General features: G+C 41.3%; 1 protein-coding gene across 2 annotated transcripts in view; it reads left to right on the top strand.

Annotated features, from left to right (window-relative positions):
- dnajc2 (DnaJ (Hsp40) homolog, subfamily C, member 2) overlaps positions 1–26,563 on the top strand; it is a 46,583-nt gene that overhangs the window by 7,085 nt on the left and 12,935 nt on the right. For both annotated transcript variants that reach the window (XM_078235633.1, XM_078235632.1), the window contains 7 exons: positions 7,885–7,960; positions 10,276–10,374; positions 10,637–10,778; positions 16,308–16,388; positions 19,178–19,243; positions 20,422–20,513; positions 25,450–25,571. In XM_078235633.1, coding sequence (XP_078091759.1) covers positions 10,284–10,374; positions 10,637–10,778; positions 16,308–16,388; positions 19,178–19,243; positions 20,422–20,513; positions 25,450–25,571 — 594 coding nt within the window. In that variant the 5' untranslated portion in view covers positions 7,885–7,960; positions 10,276–10,283. The remainder of the gene's footprint in view (positions 1–7,884; positions 7,961–10,275; positions 10,375–10,636; positions 10,779–16,307; positions 16,389–19,177; positions 19,244–20,421; positions 20,514–25,449; positions 25,572–26,563) is intronic.

Genomic DNA, 26,563 nt, shown 5'->3' with positions numbered 1-26,563 from the left:
AGCCTTGGTAAAGATAATACATTGGCTGTTTGATCAATTATTATATCTATATAATTTTCTGAACCGCCTTATTAACATGCCATTTACTTTTAATTATTATTTTTGCCATGAATGAATATCTCAATCTCGATATAGTGCATTGCATTCCTTTTCCCTAGCATGATATTCCCAGTCTCATCCTTCCCTATATCCCCACTTTGTAGTATGGTTTCTCTGGATCAGTTCTCATACTTAAAATTGGGACTCCCATTTTCAGTGGAATCATTCCATGATGCATAGCATGCACCTGTGTGGAGCACACTGGCAAGCAACAGGAGTCTCTATAGCAAAGAAAATGCACGGTTTATTTAAACCTTTCAAGCTGGGTTTTTATAAATACATTACTGGAGCGATGTGTTAACGTCGACAAAGCCTTATCCTGTGACTCCAGAGGCTACGGTAAGACCAGCATGGGCATCACAGGCTTCTTCAACATCATTACAAGAGTACAGCAAGGCTGCATACTTAGAATCATCATAGAACCCTACAGTGCAGAAAGAGGCCATTCGGCCCATCGAGTCTGCACCAACCACAATCCCACCCACGCCCTACCCCCATATCCCTATATATTTTATCCACTAATCCCTCTAACCTACGCATCTCAGGAAACTAAGAGGCAGTTTTATCATGGCCAATCAACCTAACCTGCACATTTTTGGACTGTGGGAGGAAACCGGGGCACCCGGAGGAAACCCACGCAGACACGAGGAGAATGTGCAAACTCCACACAGACAGTGACCCGAGCCGGGAATCGAACCCAGGCCCCTGGAGCTGTGAAGCAGCAGTGCTAACCACTGTGCTACCGTGCCGCCCTCTCCATTTCTTTTCCTCTTGGTTATTGATTTCGCCATGAGGAAGGTGATGGTGGATGCAGACTTTGGCATCCTGTGGCAACATCGCCGGTTGATGTCCTTGGAATTTCGCAGATGACTTTGCCTTGCTGGCCAAAGAATTGCATGCGCCCAAGACGTGATCACCTGCCTTGAGATTAGTGGCACCAAGGTTGGTCAAAGCGTCAGCTTTGAGAAAACCAAGATAATGATGACTGAATGGCAACAAGGCCCTCGCAGTATCATTTGGACAACAGAACGTCAAGAACGTTGACGTATTCCCCTACCAAGGACGCAATATCTTCAGGCAGAATAATGTAGAGATCGACGTCCACACAAGAATTAGCAAAGCAGCATCTGTCTTCCATCGGCTGCACACGGTCTGGTGTCCAACACCATCAACATGGCCGTGAAGCTGCGACTCTCCATGTCCATAGAAGTGCCAACTACAATCTATGCCTGCGAAACATGGCAGAAAACGCAAAGGTGTCACGTAAGCTGAATTTCTTTACCAGCGCTGCCTATGTAAGATCCTGGGCATCACATGGAGAGGCAATATTATCAACGAAGAAGTGCTACAGAAAACTGGTCAGAGGTACCTGTTGGGCATTGTGACAGAGAAATGACTGAGGCTGGCAGGACACTTACTTTGCCTCCTGGGCGTATACTCGGGTAGAGAGTGGATCTTGGGGTCCATTTGAGAGAATGCTTAATATATAGCAATGATCTATTCTAGGTAGCCATTATCCCACAGGAAAGCTTTGATGTGCACAAATGGCGTTGGACTCTAGTTGTGAGATTGCTAATAAGGCCAATCTTCTAGCCTGTGCAGCTGTAGGAATCTAACATGTCAATTGACCCGTGAAATTAGGCTTGTGGTACATAGTATCGATTAGATTTCTCAACTAGCACATCCGGGAAAGAGAGCTCATTTGACTGCTCCATTTCAAAGGTGAATTTGAGCTACAGAATGGAAAACATTTAAGGTGTATAAGGAAATTCTTGTGTGCCGCTGCAGATTTAAATATAGCAAACATATCATCTATGTATCACCTTCACTGCCTCCATGTATTTATGGGCTGCCAAGACATGGGTGATGTCCCAATACACCTTATCTATGACTAGTTCAGGTTGCTACAACCAGTTCTGAGTGAGTTCTTCACATACCTGCGAGTCTAATCGCTGAATGTGCTGCGTCACTATATCATGGCAGCTAGAGGTGCTACCACTTTCTGAATCTATTCATTGAACTTATGAAGTAAGCAACTTGCACAGTTGAATTCGGCTTTAATGACATGATGTATGCCCAAAGAGATGGCATTGCCATGGGATCCCTGTGGAGCCAGCTCTCACTAACTCTCTTGTCGATTTCCATGAGAAACACATTTTCATTGGAATGACCCCTGACCACCTATCCCTTGCATAATTCTGACGCATAGCTAATATGTTTGCTGTATTTGGATCTGCAACTCCATGTAAGAATTTCCTGGTACACCTATAATGCTACAATCTGCACCCAAATTCACCTCTGAAATGGAGAGATTAAATGTGCTCCCTTTCCTCAATGTGCTAGTTGAGAAATCTATTAAAGATTTCTCAAAAATCTACCACAAGCCTACCTTCACTGGTCAATATACACATTGGGATTCCTACAGCTCCAGGTGCTATAAGATTGGCCTTATTGACAATCACCTAAATAGGACCCGAGCCATTTACTCACCATGCAAGCGTGATGCTGAAATAGTGTGCACCAAAGCTATCCTTTGCAATAATGGCTTCCCTGAACAGATCATTGCTCACTGTGTATTGTGCATACTCTCAAATGTGCTTAAGACTTTCAGACCTGAAAAGGGCATAAATCTTCCTCGCCTTGCCCTTCAGGGGAATTTATCTTAAAAATTTGCAAGTAGTATTTTCCACTAACTGGATGCTGCTATCAAACCAAGATGATTTGACTATCATACAAATAAGTAATGTAGCATATGAATTACAATACCAGGTATGTGGGCATATGTCCCAATACCCGGAGGATCATATCAAACATCACGTCCCTTTGGCTGTTTGCAGTAGGCAGCTTACTGACCAGGGTGCAGCGGTGGCACAGTAGTTAGCATTGCTGCCTCACAATGCCAGGGACCCGGGTTCAGTTCCAGCCTTAGATGACTGTCTGTGTGGAGTTTGCACATTCTCCCCGTGTCCATGTGGGTTTCCTCTGGGTGCTCTGGTTTCCTTCCACAGTCCAAAGATGTGCAGGTTAGGTGGATTGGCCATGCTAAATTGTCCAAAATATATAGGTTAGGGGGATTTGCAGGGTTAATACATGGGGTTACGGGGATAGAGCCTGCGTGGGATGCTCTCGGAGAGTCAATGCAGGCTCGATAGGCCAAATGGCGGCCTCCTGCACTGAAGGGATTCTATACTTAACCAAACCCTGCTTGCAAAACTCAGAACATAATGTCTAATGTTAGGTGTGATTTCACGCTTGGGCAATCCTTGCTGAGCGAGGTAAGAATTACACATGTCCAGGCATTGCATGATTTTTGAATTAAACGGGAGGGGGTCAGAGTTCCCTGGTGCGTTCTTCAAGGCAATGCCTTGATCAATTGAGTTGTGAACTAATCAATTTGGCATTCTTGCATCTGTCCTGATGAGTGCAAGATAGAACATAGAACAGTACAGCACAGAACAGGCCCTTCGGCCCACGATGTTGTGCCGAGCTTTATCTGAAACCAAGATCAAGCTATCCCACTCCCTATCATCCTGGTGTGCTCCATGTGCCTATCCAATAACCGCTTAAATGTTCCTAAAGTGTCTGACTCCACTATCACTGCAGGCAGTCCATTCCACACCCCAACCACTCTCTGCGTAAAGAACCTACCTCTGATATCCTTCCTATATCTCCCACCATGAACCCTATAGTTATGCCCCCTTGTAATAGCTCCATCCACCCAAGGAAATAATCTTTGAACGTTCACTCTATCTATCCCCTTCATCATTTTATAAACCTCTATTAAGTCTCCCCTCAGCCTCCTCCGCTCCAGAGAGAACAGCCCTAGCTCCCTCAACCTTTCCTCATAAGACCTACCCTCCAAACCAGGCAGCATCCTGGTAAATCTCCTCTGCACTCTTTCCAGCGCTTCCACATCCTTCATTATAGTGAGGTGACCAGAACTGCACACAATATTCCAAATGTGGTCTCACCAAGGTCCTGTACAGTTGCAGCATAACCCCACGGCTCTTAAACTCCAACTCCCTGTTAATAAAAGCTAACACACTATATGCCTTCTTCACAGCTCTATCCACTTGAGTGGCAACCTTTAGAGACCTGTGGATATGGACCTCAAGATCTCTCTGTTCCTCCACAGTCTTCAGAACCCGACCTTTGACCCTGTAATCCACATTTAAATTAGTCCTACCAAAATGAATCACCTCACATTTATCAGGGTTAAACTCCATTTGCCATTTTTCAGCCCAGCTTTGCATCCTATCTATGTCTCTTTGGAGCCTACAACAGCCCTCCACCTCATCCACTACTCCACCAATCTTGGTGTCATCAGCAAATTTACTGATCCACCCTTCAGCCCCCCCCCTCTAAGTCATTAATAAAAATCACAAAGAGCAGAGGACCAAGCGCTGATCCCTGTGGCACTCCGCTAGCAACCTGCCTCCAATCTGAAAATTTTCCATCCACCACCACCCTCTGTCTCGATCAGACAGCCAGTGACCTATCCAATCGGCCAACTTTCCCTCTATCCCACACCTCCTCACTTTCATCATAAGCCGACCATGGGGGACCTTATCAAAGGCCTTACTAAAATCCATTTATATGAAATCAACTGCACTACCTTCATCAACACACTTAGTTACCTCCACAAAAAATTCTATCAAATTTGTGAGGCACGACTTGCCCTTCACGAATCCATGCTGACTATCCCGGATTAATCCACATCTTTCTAAATGGTCGTAAATCCCATCTCTAAGGACCTTTTCCATCAATTTACCAACCACCGAAGTAAGACTAACCGGTCTATAATTACCAGGGTCATTTCTATTCCCTTTCTTAAACAGAGGAACAACATTCGCCATTCTCCAGTCCTCCGGCACCATCCCCTTGGACAGTGAGGACCCAAAGATCAAAGCCAAAGGCTCTGCAATCTCATCCCTTGCCTCCCAAAGAATCCTAGGATATATTTCATCAGGCCCAGGGGACTTATCGACCTTCAGTTTATTCAAAACTGCCAGTACATCCTCCCTCCGAACATCTATTTCCTCCAGCCTATTAGCCTGTAACATCTTCTCTTCCTGAAAAACATGGCCCCTCTCCTTGGTGAACACTGAAGAAAAGTATTCATTCATCACCTCGCCTATCTCTACTGACTCCATACACAAGTTCCCACTACTGTCCTTGACCGGTCCTAACCTCACCCTGGTCATTCTTTTATTCCTCTCATAAGAGTAAAAAGCCTTGGGGTTTTCCTTGATCCGACCCACCAAGGACTTCTCATGTCCCCTCCTAGCTCTCCTAAGCCCCTTTTTCAGCTCGGTCCTTGCTAACTTGTAACCCTCAATCGAGCTATCCGAACCTTGTTTCCTCATCCCTACATAAGCTTCCCTCTTCCTTTTCACAAGACATTCCACCTCTTTCGTTAACCATGGTTCCCTCACTCGGCCATTTCCTCCCTGCCTGACAGGGACATACCTATCAAGGACACCCAGTATTTGTTCCTTGAAAAAGTTCCACTTTTCATTAGTGCCTTTCCCTGACAGTTTCTGTTCCCAACTTATGCCCCCTAATTCTTGCCTAATCGCATCATAATTACCTTTCCCCCAATTGTAAACCTTGCCCTGCCATACGGCCCTATCCCTCTCCATTACAATAACAAAAGACACCGAATTGTGGTCACTATCTCCAAAGTGCTCTCCCACAACCAAATCTAACACTTGGCCCGGTTCATTTCCCAGTACCAAATCCAATGTGGCCTCACCTCTTGTCAGCCTATCCACATATTGTGTCAGGTAACCCTCCTGCACACACTGCACAAAAACTGCCCCATCCGAACTATTTGACCTACAAAGGTTCCAATCAATATTTGGAAAGTTAAAGTCCCCCATGACAACTACCCTGTGACCCCCACACATATCCATAATCTGGTTAGCAATTTCTTCTTCCACATCTCTATTACTATTTGGGGGCCTATAGTAAACTCCTAACAACGTGACCGCTCCTTTCCTATTTCTAACCTCAGCCCATATTACCTCAGTGTGCAGATCCCCCTCGAAGTGCCTTTCCTCAGCCGTTAAACTATCCTTGATTAACAATGCTGCTCCTCCACCTCTTTTACCAGCTTCCCTACACTTACTGAAACATCTATACCCCGGAACGTCCAACAACCATTCCTGTCCTTGTTCTACCCACGTCTCCGTAATGGCCACAACATCGTAGTCCCAAGTACCAATCCACGCCCCAAGTTCATCTACCTTGTTCCGGATGCTCCTTGTATTGAAGTAGACACACTTCAACCCACCTTCCTGTCTACCGGTACCCACCCATGACCCTGATACCTTCCCCAATACCTCACCACCCTCAACACTGACTTCTGGACTACAACTCCTTTTCCCACTCCCCTGACAAATTAGTTTAAACCCCCCTGAAGAGCCGTATCAAATTTCCCTCCTAGGATATTGGTGCCCCTCTGGTTCAGGTGCACCCCGTCCTGTTTGTACAGGTCCCACCTTCCCCAGAAAGTGTTCCAATTATCCACGTATCTGAAACCCTCCCTCCTACACCATCCCTGCAACCACATGTTTAACTGCACTCTCTCCCTGTTCCTCAACTCGCTATCACGTGGCACCAGCAACGTACCAGAGATGACCACATGTTTTGTCTTGGCTCTCAGCTTCCAGCCCAGCTCCCGAAATTCCTGTTTTAAATCCCCGTCCCTTGGGCGGCACGGTAGCACAGTGGTTAGCACTGCTGCTTCACAGCTCCAGGGACCTGGGTTCGATTCCCGGCTTGGGTCACTGTCTGTGTGGAGTTTGCACATTCTCCTCGTGTCTGCGTGGGTTTCCTCCGGGTGCTCCGGTTTCCTCCCACAGTCCAAAAATGTGTGGGTTAGGTTGATTGGCCATGCTAAAAATTGCCCCTTAGTGTCCTGAGATGTGTAGGTTAGAGGGATTAGTGGGTAAAATATGTAGGGATATGGGGGTAGGGCCTGGGTGGGATTGTGGTCGGTGCAGACTCGATGGGCCGAATGGCCTCCTTCTGCACTGTATGGTTTCTATGATTTCTATGATTCTCTTACCTATGTCATTGGTACCAATGTGTACCACGACTTGTGACTGTTTCCCCTCCCCCTTAAGAATCCGGAAAACACGGTCCGAGACGTCACGGACCTTGGCATCAGGTAGACAACATACCATCCGTGAGTCTCTTTTGCTGCCACAGAACCTCCTATCTATCCTATCTATCTATGAAAAGCTTCAACAGCTTGTCTCTTTTCTTCAGCAATACTAAGGTTCTGTACTATGAAGCAATTACAATATGCTTTCCCATGCTTAACTGAATCTGATCCCTTCCACTGTTTGGAGTAGGCTAATAATAGCACATGATTTTAAGCATCATTAGTTCTGTAAGGTCTAATAGCGATCCTGGTTGACCTTGGATCCTAAGATGAATTGGAAGTGAGGAAAGATAATTATCTTCAAATTAAGCTTTTTAATAAATAAGACTTTGTGAAAGTAGTAAATGTGTTGCAATTTGGCTTTCATTTCCTCTGTTACGGTGATAGAAGTTGTGCTGTCAAGCAGTGGGAATGCAGAATATCCTGGAGAAATACTTTCAGTGTAGCACCAAAGGTAGTTAAAAGCTTAAGTTTGCTTGTAAATCATCAGGTAAACAGGAAGCTATTAAATACCAGTAACTCAGCCTGATCTGAGTGGAATGGTTTATAGTTCATCTGAGATGTCTGTATCATTTCATTGTTAATTTGACAGTTGATTTTTGTACCTTTCATAGAATCAAGATCATTATGCAATTCTGGGGCTTGCACATTTGCGATACAAAGCAACACAGAGGCAAATCAAAGCTGCACGTAAGTATTTTTCTGATACAATCTGAAGGATTCGTTCACTTTTGAGTCTGTTTTTCTTGCACCTTTATTATTCTTGCACCTGTCTTAATATTATATGTTCAAGGGATTTAAACTTGTCTTTATTCAGCCTTAATCTATATACAGAGTTGGAATGTGAGTGTAAAAGTGTTTTGTCGACCCTTTGATGTTTGTGGGTAGGTGAGAACAGCTATACATTAATTTTTGATATAACAGCATTGTTTGGAAGTGACAATCTAATTGATGCATTTTTATATTTTTGATATTAACCCAGAAATCGCTGAGACAGGCCATTGAACAGTGCCTGCTGTTAGACTGTCCCATGCTTGTTTAATATTGCCAATATTTTGCGCGGCAAATAGTTGGGCCTGTGATATGAAAATGGTCTGGTGCCTTCTACAGGTCATCTGGGATTTAGATGAGGAAAAAACACCATCTCTTTAACCACTTAACTAATCAGACTGAAGGTTTGTGAAATTCATAGTGCACGGTCTGAACAGAGATGCCCAAGTTGGGAAGAGAGTGAAAGAAAATTATATTGAGAAAAAAGAGAACTCCGATAATCAAAATCGAAAGGAATGAGATTCCACACTTGTAACAGTTTTCAGCGTCCGAGAGGTTGATTGGAAGTTAATAATTAAAGGGTGCTTGGACTGAAATGGACAAGCCCTAACTTTCTGTTGAGTGTAATTAATATCTGCCATGCAAATACAGGAATGTTATGCTGTTCAATGCAGTTGAATGATGACATAGACATCAAGATGCTGTTTTTGTTAAGCTAATGGCAGGGTGGTGCTTCGCAGATAGCAATCTTTGAATTTTCCTGTTTAATTGTGTATTTGCCTGAAGTTGCTATGATATTGCATGCAAGTAACAGCAAGCACTTTTAGCTACCTTGATGGCAATTTCTGGGCCACTGAGTTGTGTGCTTGGCCAAGTTTTCTGAAGACAATTTCAAACCTTGCTTTTGAAAACTTTTAGATGTCAATATCTATGTTTCTATGTTCTACGTAGGCCTAGAAGGTAGGGATATGTTCGGCACAACTCGTGGGGCCGAAGGGTCTGTTTTGTGCTGTAGTTTTTCTATGTTTCTAAAATCATTGTGGTTATTTGTTTTATAATATTGTGCAATGGTCCTTTTAATTCAAAGAAATTAAGCAGATTTATCGTGTATTGATTGACCATCTGGGGTGAATGCAGTGCAACATAAGTGACCCAGCAACAATAATTTCCCCACCAAGAACAATTATCGTTCGTGGGGTAGAGAAACATACACATTTTAATGTTGTATTTGGTGGCTTCACTGGCAGTATAGCTTAAATGAGTTTTAACTTGGATCAGACTTATCAGCATTGGAGATATAGTCATAAACTCAGGAACTTTCCAGCATTGATTCTTTAAAGCTAGGACCCTAGTTATGTCACCAGCAATCATGGGCAGTTTTCAAAATTTTGTACTCGGGATTCCCATTTAAAAATTAGCAAAGTTTCATAGGCCTCTGTGTCCAAACTGTCGAAACAGTGTCGGCACCAAAAGGAAAACTGATACATTTTCATTATTGCTACTTAAAAAAAAAAATTCTAATCTAAGGCAGCAGAAATAGGATGCTAGTAACTTGCAGTTGGACAAGAGTATATTTGACAATCCAATCTTTAACCAGACTTTCAAAACAAGACCACCAATTGCGAGTTAAGTACTATTTCAAATAAAACCAAATATTAGTTTCTACACACATGCTTGCAAATCTGTTATGTCCCTGCTTCACCACTATTTTAAAACTCTAAAAATGTACTTGCAATTCCTTATGGAGTTCATTTATATAGGAGCTATTTTTGAGTGATGCTCATAATAGTTGGCTTTTGGAGTTAAGATCTGCTACCATGCTGCTAGCTTAGGAAGTTAAGAAATGAATAGTGGCTCATAACTTCTGAATCCTCCCGAAGTCCCTGGGTAAGGATCGCCCTGGAAGTTCAAACCTCCACTGGGTGTTTGCCCTGCAATCGGAACCACTTGAAAGTACAATTTAAATCGCAAACTTCAGGTGGTTCCCGGGGTCTTACAGTAACGGTTACTCAAGTTAGAATGAAAACCACTTCTTAATCCTGGATATCTATAGTGCTGACTCCACCCCCAACCACTCGATACCCCGATTGACACCCAAACACCCAGCCCCCACTGACCGACCCTTCGTTAAATGCAGTCTTCAGCAATGTTTAAATATTTGAAACAGTTTTTGCTCAGAAATGATTAAATGGAAGGAAAGTAAATCAATTTTAAGCTACCGTATTCTCTTTCAGATAAAACAATGGTATTGAAACATCATCCCGACAAAAGGAAAGCAACAGGAGAGCAGATAGGTGAAGGGGACAATGACTATTTTACATGTATTACAAAAGGTAAGATTATATGTGTGGATCAGAAGTAAACAATTTGTGCAAATGTCCTTAATGTTATTGTTAAAAAGTTATCTGATGGTCAGATTTTTAAACCCCTGCTTTAACGTAGAAAACAAATTTATGAAAAATTTTGAATTATAATTTGACTGTAAAAGCGATGGGGGGGGATTTAATTGTGGCTAATTTTATCTGTTGGTTGATCTTTACATGAGTTGAGATGTTCACTATTTCATTTGTTAACAGCATTTTCCTAATATTTCAGCCAACGAAATACTGTCAGATCCCTTGAAACGCCGAGCATTTGACAGTGTAGATCCTACGTTTGACAATGCAATACCTTCTAAAAGTGAGGCAAAAGAGAACTTCATTGAGGTGTTTTCTTCAGCTTTTGAACGGAATGCCAGGTGAGGGACAAATCTCCAATTATTTTGCTGTGGAATATTTGAACGTATTGAAATCTCGATAGTGACTTATTTTTCCTTGAATAGATCCTTAGCAAGAGGAGAACAAATTGAATTAAACCATAATAACGCAAGCTAAATTGTGCACATCTGAAAATATAGCTTTCACAACTCAAAAATCTGTCCGTTAAAATGTAAATGAAATCTTAGTGTAAGATAGATAGCTCACTCCATTTGGGCCATAACTGTAAGCTTCATTATAAGATGCATGAAGTAGTATTGTTAAGAAGTTGAATTCTTGTTACATTGTATTAGATTGAGAGAGCTATAGGAAGTTGCAGATTGTGTTCAGTGACATGTTTATGCCCGAGTAATCCCTTATCACAATTTCCGAAACATTTATTTATCCAATTGTCTCAAAGATTTATATTCAAAATTACTATCAAAATTTTACTTGCCTTGTGATGGATACAACTGGATTAAAGCCACATGGCGGACAATAATGTATTTCCACTTGGTGAAGCTGATAGTTTTCGATTTGCACAGCGCATTTAGGCATTTTAAAGCCTAGTTTTGCACTATTCTTAATGCAAGCAATATGAATGCATTTGATAAATTATGTTGTTTGACTCCTTTGAGAACTTGGAAGCATCTAGGAAGTAAGCAAATTTACCTAAAATAGTGTGGAAAAATGATGATTTTATGATTGGCACATGAAATTACATTACATTAGAAACATATAGAACCATAGAAAATTACAGCTCAGAAACAGGCCTTTTGGCCCTTCTTGTCTGTGCCGAACCATTTTATGCCTAGTCCCACTGACCTGCACTTGGACCATATCCCTCCACACCCCTCTCATCCATGAACCCGTCCAAGTTTTTCTTAAATGTTAAAAGTGAGCCCGCATTTACCACTTTATCCAGCAGCTCATTCCACACTCCCACCACTCTCTGCGTGAAGAAGCCCCCCCTAATATTCCCTTTAAACTTTTCTCCTTTCACTCTAAACCCATGCCCTCTGGTTTTTTTCTCCCCTAGCCTCAGCGGAAAAAGCCTGCTTGCATTCACTCTATCTATACCCATCAAAATCTTATACACCTCTATCAAATCTCCCCTCAATCTTCTACGCTCCAGGGAATAAAGTCCCAACCTAATCAATTTCTCTCAGTAACTCAGCTTCTCAAGTCCCGGCAACATCCTTGTGAACCTTCTCTGCACCCTTTCAATCTTATTTACATCCTTCCTGTAACTAGGTGACCAAAACTGTACACAATACTCCAAATTCGGCCTCACCAATGCCTTATATAACCTTACCATAACACTCCAACTTTTATACTCGATACTCCGATTTATAAAGGTCAATGTACCAAAGGCACTCTTTACGACCCTATCCACCTGTGACGTCACTTTTAGGGAATTCTGTACCTGTATTCCCAGATCCCTCTGTTCAACTGCACTCTTCAGAGTCCTACCATTTACCCTGTACGTTCTTCTTTGGTTTGTCCTTCCAATGTGCAATATCTCACACTTGTCTGCGTTAAATTCCATTTGCCATTTTTCAGCCCATTTTTTTAGTTGGTCCAAATCCCTCTGCAAGCTTTGAAAACCTTCCTCACTGTCCACTACACCTCCAATCTTTGTATCATCAGCAAACTTGCTGATCCAATTTACCACATTATCATCCAGATCATTGATATAGATGACAAACAACAATGGACCCAACACCGATCCCTGCGGCACACCACTAGTCACAGGCCTCCACTCAGAGAAGCAATCCTCCACAACCACTCTCTGGCTTCTTCCATTGAGCCAGTGTCTTATCCAATTTACTACCTCCCCATGTATACCTAGCGACTGAACCTTCCTAACTAACCTCCCATGAGGGACCTTGTCAAAGGCCTTGCTGAAATCCAGGTAGACAACATCCACCGCCTTCCCTTCATCCACTTTCCTGGTAACCTCCTCGAAAAACTCTAATAGATTGGTCAAACATGACCTACCACGCACAAAGCCATGTTGACTCTCCCTAATAAGTCCCTGTCTATCCAAATATTTGTAGATCCTATCCCTTATCACACCTTCCAATAACTTGCCCACCACCGACGTCAAACTTACTGGCCGATAATTTCCCGGATTTCTTTTGGAACCTTTTTTGAACAACGGAACAACATGAGCCACCCTCCAATCATCCGGCACCTCCCCCGTGAATACTGACATTTTAAATATGTCTGCCAGGGCCCCTGCAAGTTCAACACTAGCTTCCCTCAAGGTCCGTGGGAATACCCTGTCCGGTCCTGGGGATTTATCCACTCTGATTTGCCTCAAGACAGCGAGCACCTCCTCCCCTTTAATCTGTAAAGCTTCCATGGCCTCCCTACCAGTTTGCCCTATTTCCGTAGACTCCATGCCCGTTTCCTCAGTAAATACGGATGCAAAAAAACCATTTAGTATCTCCCCCATCTCTTGGTTCCATACACAGCCTACCACTCTGGTCTTCAAGAGGACCAATTTTATCCCTCACTATCCTTTTGCTCCTAACATACCTATAGAAGCTCTTTGGATTTTCCTTCACTCTGTCTGCCAAAGCAACCTCATGTCTTCTTTTAGCCCTCCTGATTTCCCTCTTAAGTAGCTTCTTGCACTTTTTATACTCCTCGAGCATCTGATGTGTTCCTTGCTGCCTGTACATTTCATACAACTCTCTCTTCCTCTTAATCAGTGTTACAATCTTCCTCGAGAACCAAGTTTCCTTATTCCTATTTACTTTGCCTTTAATCCTGACAGGAACATAATTTGCACTCTCAAAATTTTTCCTTTGAAGGCCTCCCACTTTCCATTTACATCCTTACCAGAGAACAGCCTGTGCCAATCCACACTTCCCTGATCCCTTCTCATTTCATCAAATTTGCCCTTTTTCCAGTTCAGAACTTCAACCCGAGGACCAGATCTATCCTTATCCACGATCAGGTTGAAACTAATGGCATTATGATCACTGGATCCAAAGTGTTCCCTCACACTCACATCCATCACCTGCCCTAACTCATTTCCCAATAGGAGATCCAATATCGCATCCTCTCCAGTTGGCTCCTCTATATACTGATGTAGAAAATTCTCCTGAACACATTTTACAAACTCTACCCCGTCTAAACCTTTAACAGTATGCGAGTCCCAATCTATATGTGGAAAATTAAAATCCCCTACTATCACAACTTTGTGTTTCTTGCAGTTGTCAGCTATCTCTCCGCTGATTTGCTCCTCCAATTCTCGCTGACTATTGGGTGGTCTATAATACAAGCCCATTAATGTGGTCATACCTTTCCTGTTTCTCAGCTCTACCCATAGGGCCTCTGTAGACAAGCGCCCTAATCTATCCTGCCTGAGTACTGCTGTAACATTTTCCCTGACCAACAATGCCACCCCCCCACCTTTTATCCCTCTGCCTCTATCCCGCTTGAAACATTGGAACCCTGGAACATTGAGCTGCCAGTCCTGCCCCTCCTGTAGCCAAGTTTCACTAATGGCTATAATGTCATATTTCCACGTGTCTATCCACGCCTTCAGCTCATCTGCCTTCCCCACAATACTCCTGGCATTGAAATAGACACACCTCGAAAAATTATTTCCACCACACTCTACCCTTCCATTTGTGATTTTGCTTGAACTAACCTGTCTTTTTACCCCTGCTCCACTATCTGCTCTGGCACTCTGGTTCCCACCCCCCTGCAAATCTAGTTTAAACGCTCCCCAATAACACTAGCAAATCTCCCTTCAAGTATATTGGTCCCCTTGTAGTTTAGGTGTAACCCGTCTCTCTTGTACAGGTCCCACCTGCCCCAGAAGAGGTCCCAATGATCCAAGAATTGGAAACCCTGCCCCCTGCACCAGTTCCTCAGCCACGTGTTTATCCGCCCAAGCATCCTACTCCTGCCCTCACTGGCATGTGGCTCAGGTAGCAATCCTGAGATTACTACCCTCGGGGTCCTGCTTTTTAACTTCCTTCCAAGCTCTTTGTACTCGCTCTTTAGGACCTCCTCACTCTTCCTTCCCACGTCATTGGTACCGACATGTACCACGACATCTGGCTGATCACCTTCCCTCTTTAGAAAATATTTGAAAGGCAATTGTTCTGGAATGCCGATGAGAACATTGTTGGTCTTTGCACCTGTTCCACATTCACAACTTTTCTTTCTTTAGTTGCTACTGGTTGGATAAAATGTTGTTTTAAATCCTACATTGCAGAACCAGAGATAAAAATTCAAAATTGGATGCTAGCTTTATAACTGAATTAACAATCTATCCAGAAGGACCTTACTTATGAACTGGCAATCTGCTCTTAAAGATGGAATGACAACTCTTTAATTTGATCACATCAGTAGATTCACTCAAACATGAATAAAACTGAAATACTGTAAATAAAATGTTTCCAAAATATAACTAGGACTACAATGTTTGCTGATTAGGGTGACTGGAAGAAAAATGTATTCATTGATAGATTCTCTCTTACTATTGCTGAAAAAAGGCACATGTTGTCCTCGCTTTTCATCTTGCACTCAAGATAATTCACAAGAATACCAAATGTAAAGGGAACAACAATTTACACTGCAGGAAAAGAGAGTGCTAATTGTTTGGCAAGTGAACTGTGATTGGTAGAGGCATTGCCATGGAGAATGCACCAGTCAACGATGACTGACAATTAACCTCCAAGTTTTGTTTAAATTCAAACCAGACAGGTTGATTCTGGTTAAGGCATTGCCCTGGGGAATGAACCAGATAATGCCTGTTTTTTGTTTAATTGAAAAAGGTATAATATGTGTACATGTTATTTCTGTCTGCAAAGGACACAGGACCTTGTGTATTAATATACGTAGCTTCTAGCATGCATAAGTAAGCCATACTTGACAGTCATTGGTTAATTGGTCCATTCTCCATGACAATGTCTCTACCAGAGTCCACTTACCTATCAATCAGCATTCTTGTCTCATGCAGTATAAGTTGCTGTTCCCTTTATATTTGGTATTCTTATGAATTGTCCTGATGAGTGCAAGACACGAAGTTTTGACAATACGTGTCTCTCTTCAGCAATATTAAGTTCTGTACTACCAAACTATTGTCACTCTCTGCTCTATTCTTTCAGTGTGGGGTAATTTGCTCTTCACCTCTCACTTAATAAAATTAAAAACCAAGCTCTTTCTTTGGGCCTCTATTGATATTAAACTCACTGATATTGTTAATTTGTTTGTCCTTTTTATTTTTGAATGAAGTGTGTAAGTTGATATAATACATTGTTCAATCGGCATCCTAGTTTCAAGATTCATTTTTACCCAACGCGAGTTTTGTAAATCTGCCGTCTCCTGTACTTTATTTCTCAATTTGAATCTGGCTTCTAGTTGTTCAGATGCAAATTGTTGAATGTGGTTTAACACTGCTTCTTTGTAATATTGATATTTATTTTACCTTCATTTGTCATTTATAAGATTTGCCTTGTATTTTGCTAACACTTGATTAAGACAAACATAAATGTTGTTCTCAGATGGTCCAAAAAGAAACATGTCCCAAAGCTGGGCAATTTGGATTCTTCCATTGAAGAAGTAGATTCTTTTTATTCATTCTGGTAAGTTTTATTTTACTTTGTAGCGTCTTTTAGACAGTTAGTGTTTATTTACTGCTGCAGCCTTGACTTGTGCACTTGTATCTTTAAGGCACAAAATGTCCCAAGTTATTTTACAGCATTTTAGCAAAAGGAATGAGGAAGTTTTAAGATGGTGGAAGAGAGTTAATTAGTTAGGTGCAGGTTCTGGGAAGTGAGCTTGCTGCACTATCAAGAAAAGCTTCCCTTGTTTAAAGTTTATTTATTATTGTCACAAGTAAGCAGTCAATCAGATAATTGTCTTGCATGCTGCCTTTTAAGCTTGGTTATCGCTGTAGATCAGATCAGTAATTGGAAATTACTAAATGATTCCCCACATTTTTTTGCAATTAATTAATAAAACATACACCTGGCATTAAAAGTACTGGACTGCGAAAAAATCAGTTAATAAATTGTCAGGTCAACACATCTTATTTCAGTGCCAATATCTTGAAAATTAGTGTCTTAATTTTGGTGTCAGGTTAGGCTCAGTGATAGCACGCTCACTTCTAAATCAGAAGATTATCGGTTAAAGCCCCACTCCAGAAACTTGAGCATGTAATCTAGCCTAACACTTCCGAATAATATCACTAAAAACATGTTACCTAGCCATTTAGCTTTGTGCTGTTTGTGGGGCACATTTTTGGCTGCTTTGTGTTCCTAAATTAGAACAGTGAATTTCAGAGTTATCTATTGACTGAGGAAATCTGTGGTGTTCTGAGATCATGAAAGGCATTGTATAGATGCAGGTTCTTGATATCTTTCACTATGTTGCATGTTTCATAAGATCACAGAATAATACAGCACAGAAGGATGCCAATTTTTCCTTTTGTATCTGCGCCAGCTCTTTTGAAAAGCAATGCAATTAGTGCAACTGGTTCTTCCCCCATATCCCTATAATTTGTTCCTCCCAGTATTTAGCAAATTTATTTTCTAAAGCTGCTATTGAAACTTTACACTATGCTATTAGGCAGTGTATTCCAAATCCTGACCACTCATTGCATTTTTAAAAGAATGTTTTCCTTCTGTTGCCTCTGATTAATTTGCCAATCTTATCACCTTAAATCTGGGACTCCTGGTTATTTCCTCTTCAGCCATTGGAAACAGTTTCTCTTCATGTATCTGAACCCTTCAATGATTTTAAGCAGCTCTTATCAAATTTCCCTATGGCCTAAGGAGAAAAACTCCCAGCTTCTCCACGCAGTTGTAATGAATCACCCCAGAATCATTCTCTTATTCTCTTTCTGTGATCTCAACAAAGTCTTCATGTTCTTTCTAGAACATGGACTAAATTCCCGATGCTTCTGAGTGATGTTTTGTAAATTGTGGCAGTCACTTAAGCAATGTGCTCACCTGGTTATCATAAGCTGATCACACAATCACAACATTGATTTGTAGCATGACATCATGCTATTAAACAATAATTACTGGATGGCAGCTTAAAGTTGCAACACAATTTGGAAGCAGATTGAATCAAAAACAACCGCAAAGAGTAAGTTTGATTCCTGATCCTTTTATAACTTGGAGTTGGTACATTTCAATGGAATGTGGAAAGCTTGAAAATGCACACAGTTCGACAGTTCCACTAACTGGTGGAATAACATTATGAAGATGGTCAATGAATAAGTTTAGCTTTTAGGTGTGGCACTAAATTGCTACTGTGGTTCTCAGTTTAAGTTTATTGAAAGTATCAGAGATTTATCAGCAGCCTATAATGAATGATGAGGATGTGTTTAAATTTTGAATATTGCAAGTGCAGTTCCCCCAAAATAGATTCTGATAATTTAAAGGGAAATTGATTCCCAAACACACATTGTGATGTTTTCCTTCCTCTGTGCACACTTTCTTCACTGTAGTTATTCTTCTCTTAGTGCAAGTATAATTGAATGTTTCTGAATGTTCTGAAGTTATTATGTTTCTGTAGGATGTTTCTGTAGAGATAAAGAGCTTATGAATTTCTTTCTTTCTCTCCCCTATTAAAAAAATATATTTTCTCCATGTGGTGCATCAAGTGTAATTGATGTAGTTGGCAGCACATTTACCTCCCTGTCAGTAGGTTGTGATTTATACTCCATGTAATTTGGTTAACTCTTTGTAATGCTGAGGGAGTGTTGTATTGTTGAAGGTACTTGATATTTGACTGAGGCCCCTAGCTGTTTGATTAGCATAAAATAAATGGTTCCGACCAATGCCCTTTCTCGGACCTTGCTGTGTGCAAATTGGCTTCTGCATTTTGCAATATACAAGTGACTACACTTGGCAAAGCAATCCCTTAGCTGTGAAGAGCTTTCGGTCATGCGAAAGATGTGCAAAGCTGCTGTGTAGATGCAATTTTGTTCTCCAGACTGCAGATATGCTAGCTGAACTTCAGAGTACAAAAACAAAATGCTACAGATGCTGGAAATTTAAAATGAAACAAAATGCTGGAAATATTCAACAGACTTGGCAGCATCTGTAGGGAGAGACACAGAGTTAATGTTTCAAGTGGTTAACTTTCCGTCAGAACCTAATGAAACATCAGGACCGGAAACATTAAAGATGCTGCCTTCCCTCCTGATTATTTCCACCATTCTCTGATTTTATTTCAGATATTCAGAGTGTTGTCAGTGCTGCCTGAATGAACACTCCAGACTGCACAGCTTGGTAATTGCTATGGTATTGGGTTGAGCTTCTCTTTGTACAAAATGCTCTTGTCATTTTGCAATATCTTGTTGTGTATTTTCTTGATTTGAGTTTCTTCTTCATTGTTAACGCTCAAGATCTTTTCTGTTCAGGTATAACTTTGACTCTTGGCGGGAATTTTCTTACTTGGACGAAGAAGAAAAAGAAAAAGCAGAATGGTATGCAATCTTTTACCCCTTTATGGCTTTGTTCAAGGCTTTTTGAAATCCTTTGGCCCAATCATTACAGAAACTTTGCTTGCCCACGTTGAAAGAGGCTAGATTTGGGATAAACTTGGATGGACATACTTCGGACCTCCTTGCCCCGCCCCCAGCCCCAGCAAACAAAAAGCAAAGCAGTGGCTCATGCTGGGACTTTTTTTGTTGTTTTGTGTCACTGCATATTCTTCCCCAATGGCCAATCTCTGTGTGTGAGACCTTAGCAGGATGGTTAACTATAGGATCATTTGAATGAGATCCAATCAGCAGCCACATATTCCCATTTCTAGTAGGAATTTCTGAGGCCAGCTTGGAAGCATTAATCCTTGCTGTCTGGTTTCTTCTCCGTTTGTCAGTCTCTGGGGAGGCTGAGACCAAGTCTGGAGCCTCTGCCAAAGTTTCAGCTTTGTTCAACTAATTTTGCATGGTCTAGGCTTTGTAACATGAATCTTCTCATCTGTGCATGACATGTATCAGATACACCCACTGAGTGAGTTTACACAGTTTTTATACTTTCATCTTTCAGCTTCAACTTTTACCATGATGCAATTGTAGGTGACACGTTCTTATCAACATTGATTTTTTTTTCTTTGGAAAAAATTGGAACTTGCTAAGTGAGAATTGAAAACATAAACAGGAGTCATTCTGATCTATGTCGTTGTATGTTAGAACACCACAATGCCATCCCAAGCCTGATTTATACTTGGAGAAAGGGATGAGATTGGGCTATCAACATGTAATATTTTAACTAGCACCCGCAACTAATTGATAGCAACTATTAAAGGATGTGATTTGTTTTTAATGTGGAAGGTAATTTTCCATTTTGCTTTTGCAAAAGTTAACCATTAAGCATAGCTTGCTTTTCCCAGCTGTTCATAGTTTGAATTTTCAAAGCTTGAAGCAGGTTGACTTGCCGTGTGTTTCTAGCTGTTTGTAATTTAATTAATTCTACTTTTGTTCCACTTATTTTTTTGGTCCAACTTTGCAAACCTGATGACTCTATAGTTGCAGATTTGAGAGTTAAATGTGCAGATGTATTTACAGATTGAACTGTTTCAGCACAAACTCAACATAGTTTGGAACCCTGGATTAAAGAACAGCAATGATATATCAATGCTTTGCGACATTTCTGTTTGCAGCCGAGATGAGAGAAAGTGGATTGAGAAGCAGAACAGAGCAGCTCGAGCACAAAGAAAGAAAGAAGAAATGAATAGGATAAGAACACTAGTTGGTAAGTTGAGATGATTTTCTGAAAACGTCTTTACTAGTTCCTGTTAATTGGAAGTTGCTTTGAATAACCTGTTAATTATTTTCAAGTGTAAAATGTTTCCTGTGCTATTTGTTTAATTGCTTCATTTGAATTACTGGTTAATTTAAAGCAAGAAGTAACTTGAGTTAATCAGAGTAGAATGTACAATTTTATAAGACAAGATTCTGCAGACTTAGATTTTCCCTCTGCTACCTGCTTTTTGCTATCTTGATCTCAGTTGCACCACCATGCAAATGTATTAAGTGATGGGCAAGGCAAAATGACTTGATGATTAGTATATGTTTGTTGGTAATAAGGTGCTGAAAAAGAAATGGGTGAATATTCAACAGTGTTTAGTTCCATTGACAGTTGCTCAGATAATTAAGCAGTCAGTGTGTGCACGTGCAGCAAGACCTGGGCAACAACTGTTTGTGCTGATAAGTGATCAGTAACATTCGTGTCACTAAATTGTTACCCAGACAATGACCATCTCCAACAAGAGAGACATTACTATTGTCAAAAATCGATCAATATCCTGAGGGCCGCTATTGACCAGAAACTTGAAACCAGCTGCATCGTTAAGCGTTGCTATATCAGCAGGCCGGAGGCTGGGTATTCTGTGGTGAATGATTCAGCTCCTGATTCCCCACAGCCTTTCCACTATCCACAAGGCACAAGTCAGGGATATGATGAGTACTTTTCGTGTACCTGGAATTGTGCAGCTCCAACAACACTCTTAACAATATTCATGTCAAAGTCAGTGATGGTCCCAAAGACTGGGATAAATTCAGAATCCGGCAAAGGAGAACTAAAAACATAATAGAGAGAGAGAAAATAAACTATGAGGGCAAACTAGCAAGGAATATAAAAATTGTCAATGAGAGCTTCTTTAAATATATAAAAAGGAAGAGAGAGGCAAAGTGAACATAGGCCCCTTAGATAATGAATCTGGGGTGATCATTATAGCGAGCAAGGAAAAGGCAGAGGAGTTAAACAGCGGCAGATACTTCAAACATCCCATTCATACTAAAGAATACAGGAGAGGAATTAAGTACCATCACTAAAGAAGTAGAATTAGATAAACTAATGGGGCTAAAGGCAGGTAAGTCCCCTGGTCCTGATGGCTTGCATCCTAGGATCCTAAAAGTAGCAGTTACAGAGATAGCAGATGCATTGGTTGTAATTTTCCAAAAGTCCTTGGATTCTGGAGAAGTACCAGAGGATTGAAAACTGCCAATGTGACACCCCCTATTCAAAAAGGGAGGGAGGCAAAAAGTAGTATCTATAGGCCAATTAGCCTAATTTTTTTTGTTGCAAAAATGTTGGAATCAATTATTAAGGAAGTAATAGCAGCACATTTGGAAAATCATAATCTAATCGAGCAGAGTCAGCATGGCTTCATGAGTTTTTCGAGGAAATCTCAACCAGAATGGATAGAGGGGAACCAGTAGATGTGTTGTGTTTGAAAAGGTAGCTCACAAAAGGTGAGGTCATCAGATAGGAGCCCATAGTATTGGCAGTAGTGTATTGACACGGATAAAGAATTGCTGATGGGCAGGAAACAGCGAGAGGGGATAAGGGGTTCTTTTTCAGGTTGGCGATCTGTAGCTAGTAGGGTTCCATAGGGATTGGTGCTGCAACCGCAACTGTTTACAATATATATTAATGACTTGGAGGAAGAAAACAAATGTACTGTAGTCAAATTTGCAGATGGTGCAAAAATAAGTGGAAAGGCGAGTTGCGAGAGGGATGCAAACAGCTAACAAAGATATATTGATAGGTTAATTAAGTGGGCAAAATGTTGGCAAATGGAGTGTAATGTGGGAAAATGTGAAGTTGTTCATTTGGAAGGGCGAACAGAAGAACAGAGTATTATTTAAATGGAGAAAACTGCAGAAAGCTGCAACACAAAGGGACTTGGGGTACTTGTGCATGAAATGCAGAAAGCTAGCACGTAGGTGCAGCAGGTCATCCTGAATGTTAATGGAATGTTGGCCCTTATTTCAAAGGTTTGGAGTATAAAAGTAGGGAAGTCTTGTTGTAACTGTACAAGGTACTGGTGACACCACCTGTGGAGTACTGTGAGCAGTTTTGGTCCTCTTATTTAAGGAAAGACATAATTTCATTGGAAACAGTTCAGAGAAGGTTCATTAGGATGATCCCCGGTTTGGAGGGATTATCTTATGAGGAAAAGTTAAACAGGGTTGGGACTCTTCTCATTGGAATTGAGAAGATTGAAGGAGATGAATTATATTGAAACATATTGGATTCTTAAAGGGCTTGACAGGGTAAATGCTGAGAGGATGTTTCCCACATGGGAGAGTCTAGGGCCAGAGGGCGTAGTCTCAGAATAAAGGGGCGCCAATTTAAAACTGAGATGAGGAGGAATTTTTTCTTTGAGGCTAGAGTTTTTTAATCGTTGCATTGAGAACTGTGTGGGGGCAGAACCCTTGTGTATATTTAAGGCCGAGATAGACAGATTTTTGATTAGTTATGGAATAAAGTGTTACGGGAAAGGGTAGGCAAGTGGACGTGAGGAATATCGGATCAGCCATGGTCCTATTGAATGGTGGAGCAGGTCGAACACCTACTTCTGTTCCTATTTCTTATGATCTTAAGCCCACATGATTGGCACCCCATTAACCATGTTACATATTCACACACTTCATCACCAGTGCACAGTGGCAGCAGTGTGTGCCAAGATGCACTGCAGCAATTCACTAAAGTTTTGCCATAATCTCCTAAACTTATCACCTCTATAACCCAAAAGGATAAGAGCAGCAGCACATGGGAACATTGCTACCTGCAAGTTTTCCTCTACATCTCAGACAATGTAATTTAGAAATGTGTCGCCATTCCTTCATTGTTGCTGGGTCAAAACCTTGGACCTCCCTATCTAACAGCATAATAGTTATACCTACACAACACACACTGCAGCAAGAAGACCGCTCACCACCACTTCTGGGGAGTAACCAGGAGTGAGTAATAAATGCTGGTCTTGCCAGTAATGTCCACATTCCATGTATAAGTAGAAATTAAAAAAACAGTTAAGGTGGATAAGCAGTGAAATAAGGCATGGGTTGCTCTAGATTGAGAAAGGACTAGAATCATAGAATCATAGAAACCCTACAGTACAGAAAGAGGCCATTCGGCCCATCGAGTCTGCACCGACCACAATCCCACCCAGACCCTACCTCCATATCCCTACATATTTTACCCACTAATCTACACATCCCAGGACACTAAGGGCAATTTTAGCATGGCCAATCAACCTAACCCGTACATCTTTGGACTGTGGGAGGAAACCGGAGTACCCGGAGGAAACCCACGCAGACACGAGGAGAATGTGCAAACTCCACACAGACAGTGACCCAAGCCGGGAATCGAACCCAGGTCCCTGGAGCTGTGAAGCAGCAGTGCTAACCACTGTGCTACCGTGCCGCCCCGAATGTGTTAAGAACTAATCTATGGACAAAATGTTTGTATGTATTGTGGATATCATATTTTAGGTTTGCAAGTGGCAACGGTTAAATAACTGGGATATTATTTGAATTGCACCAGTCTTGGGGACCTGTTCTTCAGGGCTCAAATCCATGACTGAACATGAATAAAGTGGAAAGATAGTTTTGTAGTCTCTGGGTCAAATATTTGTTTGTTCCTTATAACAAATATACTAGAAAGATATGCAGTATATTAAGATAAACTGTTTCCAAAGAGAATTTTTCTTGCACTAAGAAGTTAGGGAATGGCAGGCTAAAGGGACAAACAGCAAATGTACTGAGTGTCTGCTTCACTTGATGGGAAGTAATGTTGCCCGAATCTGAAATTTGTAGGTTCAAGCCCTACACCTTAGCTCATAGAATCCCTACAGTGCAGAAAGAGGCCATTCGGCCCATCGAGTCTGCACTGACCACAATCCCACCCAGGTCCTAATCCCATAACCCCATGTATTTACCCTGCTAATCCCCCTGACACTAAGGGTCAATTTAGCATGTTAGCATGGCCAATCAACCTAACCTGCACATCTTTGGATATCTAGAAGCTGATACTTCAAAGAAGTATAGCCTGCTGTTTTATTGGAGGTTCCTTCCTTTTACGGGTGACAATAAATGGCCCATTCAAGTGGATGTAAAATAAACCATGGCATTATTTGATGAAGCATAAGAGAGTTCAAGTGTCATGGTTGTCAATATTCCTAATTGAACTAGCGTCACTTTGCTGATCATGGGCCTTCGCTGTCTCCTTTTCATGGTGGCTGAAAAATTCATAAATGTGAAACATTTCAAGACATGATAGTGTGCTATACAGAAGTGCCTTCTAACATTACACATTAATTTCAGTATAACCATTATTGCTATTTGACAGCCATTTAATGCTGCCTGTGCACTTGATGCTTTATGTAACAAATGTTTATTTCAGATGATTAAAAGGAAATGAACAGTCATGTAACACCTTCACCCGTTTTAGAATCATAGATTGGTACAGCACAGGGAAGGGTCATTGAACCCACTGGCTGGAATCTTACCACTGTTCACGCCAGTGTGATTTTACTTTCCATCCCGGCAGTGAATGGAGATTTGACTGACTGCCAAATTCTCTGACCTCAGTGCAGCGGGAGAGTGGCGTGAACGGGTGGTAAGATCGCGCCTGTTGAGTCTGTGTCTTCATGTGGCCCAGCCTGAACCTACTGCTGTGCACAACCCTTTCCTATAATAGTATGGTTCAAATAACTAATTCCCTTTCAAAATAATTTATAGTATCTGTTTCTTGACATTTTTGGGTTTAATTGTGGTGCCTGTTGATCTGTAAGTCTATCACATGTGGAAGTGTATTGTCAGTATATACCAGTGACATTCTGTAGCATTAAGTGCCATAGAGTGGTGAAGTACAACATTTTATGTGGTGATTTGCTTGATAGATACTGCTTACAGCTGTGACCCTAGAATAAAAAAGTTTAAAGAAGAAGAAAAGGCAAGGAAAGAAGCAGAAAAGAAGGCAAAAGCTGAAGCAAAAAGAAAAGAACAAGAGGAAAAAGAGAAAGTAAGGATTAAGAGCTGGTAGTTAGTGTCCATCCGGTTTAATTTTGAATGTGTTACAACTCTATTTCTGCTGCAATAATTTAAAAACAAACATCCTGAGAAAATCATACCATACCAGAGTTGTCAGCTGCAGGAAGGCATTTCATCTCTGGTTTTTGTTGCCCTATCTTTACCCTTGTGGGAACATATCTTGAATGTACCTGAGCATTCTCCTCTTTAAAGGCGTTCTGTTCCAAATGGCCAGTCAATCTCTGCTTCCAATTTACCCATTCTCACTTCACTAAGTGGCCCTCCTCCAATTAAGTATTTTACTTTTATTGCTGCTTGTCCTTTTCCATAGCTAATGTGATACTATAATCCACTGTTCCTAAATGCTCCCTTACTGACACGTGACCAACCTCAATCCCCAGAACCAATTCTAGCAATGCCTCCTCCTTTGGTGGACTGGTGCACACTGATCAAAAAAGTTCTGCTGAACACGGAGAAATTCTTACCCCCCCTTAATCCTTTAATTATCCTAATATAGACCATATGAGGTAGTAATAGTGTAAAGCCTTCCATTATCATTAGTCTGATCTTTTTGTTGAAAATACTTTAAATTGGATCAAAAAATGTCTTGAAAAATATAACTCTCTGCAGTCAAAAAACATCCCCTAGGTTTGTCTTGGAATCTTTGGAACAGGCTAAGAAATGTATCAGAAGGTGAGGGATCCATTTTAACAAACGTAGCAACTTTGCCAAGGCTTCTTCAACAACACCTTGCAAACCTGCAACTTCCCAAGAACAAGGATGGCAAATACATGGGGACACAGCCATCTTCAGATTCCCCTCCAAGTCTCTCAGCATCCTGACTTAAAACTAAATTGCCGATCCTTCATCATCACTGGATTAGAAGTCTAGAACACTCTCCTTAAAGCATTGAGGGCGTGCCATGGACTGCTGCAGTTCAAGAAGTTGACTCACCACCACCTTCTCTAGGGCAACTAAGGATGG

The sequence above is a fragment of the Mustelus asterias genome, chromosome 19 (assembly GCF_964213995.1).
Source record: "Mustelus asterias chromosome 19, sMusAst1.hap1.1, whole genome shotgun sequence".
NCBI lineage: Eukaryota > Metazoa > Chordata > Chondrichthyes > Carcharhiniformes > Triakidae > Mustelus > Mustelus asterias.
This window is presented reverse-complemented; position numbering and strand designations above follow the sequence as displayed.